General features: G+C 46.3%; 1 protein-coding gene across 1 annotated transcript; it reads left to right on the top strand.

Annotated features, from left to right (window-relative positions):
* Nucleotides 1–304: 304 nt before the first annotated feature.
* Nucleotides 305–2,972, top strand: BTG1 (BTG anti-proliferation factor 1). Its single transcript, XM_082850634.1, has 2 exons — nucleotides 305–750; nucleotides 1,662–2,972. Exons 1-2 carry the CDS (start codon nucleotides 603–605, stop codon nucleotides 2,027–2,029), a joined length of 516 nt encoding a protein of 171 aa, XP_082706760.1. The 5' UTR covers nucleotides 305–602; the 3' UTR covers nucleotides 2,030–2,972.
* Nucleotides 2,973–4,861: the final 1,889 nt, after the last annotated feature.

The following is a 4,861-nucleotide window of genomic DNA, read 5'->3' as shown; positions in this document are numbered from 1 at the left end:
CGGGGCTTTCACACGCGCACCCTGTTTCCTCCGTCCCCCGCCACTGCTCCCCCTTCTCCGGCTGCCACTCGGGGGTTTATTTGTTTACAAGCGGATTACGTCAGCTCCTCCCTCTCTTCCCGGTCTATGGGCCCGCCCCCTGGCCCCTTTTTCCCGCCCCCTCCGGCTCCGAATCTGCTTGCGTCACAATGGTGCGATCTCCGGAATGGCTGGAGTCGGCCGTCACGCTCCCGCCACGCCACTTCCTTTCCGCGGCGCTATAAAAAGTGATGCACGGCCTCAGCTTCTCTTTGCCGGTCTAAGCTGGAAATGCAATTGTTTGAACCTTCGGAGGCTGCGGAGCTGGAGGCGGAGGCGGCTGGGGAGGTCCGAGCGATGTGACGAGGCCGCCGTCGCTCATCTTTTCCTCTCTCCTGCCGCCTCCTACCTCAAAAATAACTTTTTTACTATAAAGAAAGGAGATAAAAAGTAGCCGTCCGCGCCTCACGCCCTCTCTCTCTCTCAGCCCTCTGACCTGTGAGGGAGCCCGGGGTGGCCGCTCCGCCGTCGGGGTCGCGCCGCCGAGCCCCGGCCGCCCCGGGCCGCCCCCGCCCGCCGCCCCCATGCATCCCTTCTACACCCGGGCCGCCACCATGATAGGCGAGATCGCCGCCGCCGTGTCCTTCATCTCCAAGTTCCTCCGCACCAAGGGGCTCACGAGCGAGCGACAGCTGCAGACCTTCAGCCAGAGCCTGCAGGAGCTGCTGGCAGGTGAGCAGACCACGGCGGGAGGGCGATGGGCGCCGGGGGACGCCGCCGCACATCCCTGGGCCGAGCCGTCGGGGCCGCGGGAGTCTCGGTGGCGCCGCGCTCGGGTCCGGCCGCGGGACGGTGGCTGGCGCGCTGGGCGGTCGCTAACGGCGGGTCCCGAGGAGGGTTTGGGGGCTGGGCCGAGGGCGCTCCCTCCTCCCCCCACGGCTGGCAAACCGAGGGGAGAAGAAAATAGACGCACAACAAAGAAACTAAAGCCGACCGAGTCTGGAGCTGTGGTCTTCGGACGGTCCGCGAGTTTGGGGGACAAAGGAGCCGCGGGGCTGGGGTTGGTTCGACGCCCCCTTTCCCCAATCCCGTCCAACCGTTGCGGGCTCGGCGGCCCGGCCCCGGGGTGGGAAAGCGCGCCGCTGCCCCGAAGCCAGCCCGGGACGGACGTGCCGTCTCCCCCCTCCTCCTACCCCTTCCCATTAATCATCGGATTTGTCACCGGTACAATTACAGCCCTGCCCAGAGCGTGGTTTAGGGTTGGTTGTTTTACTTCCCTTCGGGGTTAACAGTCTGGTGGCGCTTCTCTCCTCCAAAGCTGTAAACCCCATTGTGTGCGTCTGGGGTGGGGTGGGGAAAGTAAACAGGCTCCCGGCTGGCGGAGGCTGCGCGCCTGATTCCCGTTTTGGCGGCCCAACCGGTTGGTTCCCGGAGATTGTTTTGTCCCGTACTACTGCTATTTCTAAAACCCGGCCCGCGTTTCCCATCCCCGCACACGCACAGCCGCGAACGCGATGCTGGGCATTTAAAAAAGTTGATAGTTCGCATTTTCACTCCAAGGAGCCAGCGGAAGAAGGAAACTACGGCGGGAACCAGCAGTAACGGTGTCTAAGCATTGTTTTCTCTATTCTTTTCTTCTATAGAACATTATAAACATCACTGGTTCCCAGAAAAGCCCTGCAAGGGATCAGGTTACCGCTGTATTCGCATCAACCATAAAATGGATCCTCTGATTGGACAGGCAGCACAGCGGATTGGACTGAGCAGTCAGGAGCTGTTCAGGCTTCTCCCAAGTGAACTCACACTCTGGGTTGATCCTTACGAAGTGTCCTACAGAATTGGAGAGGATGGCTCCATCTGTGTGCTGTACGAAGCCTCACCAGCAGGAGGTAGCACCCAAAACAGCACCAACGTGCAAATGGTAGACAGCAGAATCAGCTGTAAGGAGGAACTTCTCTTGGGCAGAACAAGCCCTTCCAAAAACTACAATATGATGACTGTATCAGGTTAAGATATAGTCTATGGATGCATCATCTTATAATGGATGGATAAATTTGATTTTTGCTTTGGGTGGGCTCCTCTTGGGGATGGATTATGGAATTTAAACCATGTCACAGCTGTGAAGATCTGGCACAAGATAGAGTGGTAAAAAAAATTTTTAAGTGACAGTGCCATAGTTTGGACAGTACCTTTCAATGATTTAATAGCCTGTGAGTCCAAGTAAATGATCACCTTATTTGCTAGGGAGTGAAGTCCTAGGGTGGTTTTAGTTTCTCCCAGACATGATACCTAAATTTTTACATCAGTCCCTTTAACGCAAATCTGTGTTTCAAAGAACCTTTCTCTGCAGTAGAACTTGCAGAGAAAATTTGCACTATGACACTTAAAGTTGTTATCCTTTCTGGCAGCTCAATAGGAAAGCTCAACATTTTAAACATGGTAGTACTGGAAATTTTATGACAAGATTTTTACCTAGCACTTAAATATGTATAAATGTACATAAGACAAACTAGTAAGCATGACCTGGGGAAATGGTCAGACGTTGTATTATGTTTTTGGCCTTGAAAGTAGCAAGTGACCAGAATCTGCCTTGGCAACAGGCTTTAAAAAAGACCCTTAAAAAGACACTGTCTCAACTGTGGTGTTAGCACCAGCCAGCTCTCTGTACATTTGCTAGCTTGTAGTTTTCTAAGACTGAGTAAACTTCTTATTTTTAGAAAGTGGAGGTCTGGTTTGTAACTTTCCTTGTACTTAATTGGGTAAAAGTCTTTTCCACAAACCACCATCTATTTTGTGAACTTTGTTAGTCATCTTTTATTTGGTAAATTATGAACTGGTGTAAATTTGTACAGTTCATGTATATTGATTGTGGCAAAGTTGTACAGATTTCTATATTTTGGATGAGAAATTTTTCTTCTCTCTATAATAAATTGTTTCTTATCTTGGCATTTTAATTAATCTCTTGTCATGATTACAGAGGTTCAGCTAAAAGAAATATACTTCTCAGAAGACTTAGTTTCTGTAAGCCATGTGAATGTCAGTTGCACACTGGTCATGCTGAAAAACATTTGATAAGGGTGAAGATGATCTGTGTATACATATTTAGGTGTTGGAAGATAAACACAGGGGTAACATGATTTTTCAAAAGTTCTAAAGTGAAAACATGGACACATTCCCAGGCTAATGAAATGAGGATAAGAGACAAAGGTAACATCAACCAAAAAGAATGATACTCAAAGGATTACATTTCACTGCTTCCCTGTTGAAGTGAAGATATAAATGTTCTATTCTGGCCCACCTTTGAAAAACAGTTATTTTGCCCCATGGATTCCTTGTTCAATTAGAAAACCCTGGGGCAGGTGACCCGTAGCCTTAACCACCAGGCTATAATCACTGCACAGAGATTGGTTGCTTTTTGCCTTTCATCAGCTGCAAGATTTACATAAAAATCACTTAAGCTGGAATTCAACAAAAGGTATGTTTGAATTTTTATTCTGAAATTGAAATGCTGAGTTTTTGATTCCTCATTTTCAGACTTATTTCAGATGAGTACTAAGAACCTAAATGAAACAAATGAACGTTGAATGCTGGAGTGTAGATTACTCCACTACCCCATATGATAAAGCTTGTTTTTAATTCTTTGGCTGTAGGAGGACAACATAGTTTTTCAGTGAAAATTAAAAATGGAAAATTTTGTTTTTCTCTACACAAGTAACGTATTAACATATAGTGACTTTTGGGGGGTATTCATGTAAACATGTTCACACTGGAAATATGCAATCTAGGTTACTTGAAATCAGTAGTCCCAAATAAATTTGGAAATTGATTTCTCCCTGTAAGATTAAATTCTGATTTTGTAGCCACAGGAATACACAGCTAAACAAGCAGGTGTTTAGAATACAAAGGATGTTTGTGTACTTTATTGGCAGGCGGTCCTTGAGAGTTTGAATTATAACCACAACACATGGACTACCCTTGCCACTTACATAAATGGTTTTATTTTTCAGTCTGATTTTTGGAATTCCCCCCCCCACCTCCTCCAGTTTTTCAAACTTAAATTTACAATAAAACAACTGATAGTATGGTTTCTACACAGGTGCTAACTGCTACTGTTTACCAACTGCATTTCACCTGGTAACTCCTTCGAAACTAGGTAACTGATAAAGCTTTGCACACTGGGACCCGAGGCAAAGGATGACTTCAGGCAGTTTAGGAATAGGTCAATATTTTAGTACCTAAAACTTTTTTTTTCCGATGGGGAGTCATTCTTCAAGATTTTTGACATCGGACTTTTTGGTACTTTAAAGAAATTTGGTGGGAAGAGAACTTAATAAAAACATTTTATTTTAGAATTCAGGTGATGTCTGGCATGTAAGGAGCTGTTAGAGTTCCAAGACTTGCAAACATCTCAGACCTAGCATCCAGCTGTTTCCTGTGACTTTAACCTTAACATTCCCCAAACAATTGTCTCCAGGATAGTAGCTGTTTGATACATCTTTTTCATTGCTTCTGGGAACGTTTTGCGGAGCTATTTTGATAAAAGCATTTGAGTGTCTGTTGTATGCACAGGCAGGTGTGTGCCAGGCCTGCACACGTAGACATTTATTTATGTACACACCAGTGTGTTGTGTACTTTTTAAAAAAACTTTAATAGTGGTAGAATTTAAAGGGCTTTTTACACTGCCTGAGTTAAAAGATAGTTTCTTAGAGATCCTTTTAAGAAAGGGTGACTGCTTTCAATATCATTAGTTGCCACTGGCACCAGGGATTCATAGTTATTGGCAATAAAGTTTAGAAATAATTATTCTGAGTTTTAACAGGTAGTTTTAAAATTACTTCCTTT

The sequence above is a fragment of the Leucopleurus acutus genome (assembly GCF_964270905.1).
Source record: "Leucopleurus acutus genome assembly, chromosome: 11".
Classification (NCBI taxonomy): domain Eukaryota; kingdom Metazoa; phylum Chordata; class Mammalia; order Artiodactyla; family Delphinidae; genus Leucopleurus; species Leucopleurus acutus.
Note: the sequence above shows the minus strand (reverse complement) of the source record. Positions and strands in the feature narration are given on the sequence as shown.

Coding starts and splice junctions, on each gene's coding strand:
- BTG1 (XM_082850634.1), top strand. CDS start 603: ATGCATCCCTTCTACACCCGGGCCGCCACCATGATAGGCGAGATCGCC. Junction 751..1,661: donor CCTGCAGGAGCTGCTGGCAG/GTGAGCAGACCA, acceptor TTTCTTCTATAG/AACATTATAAACATCACTGG.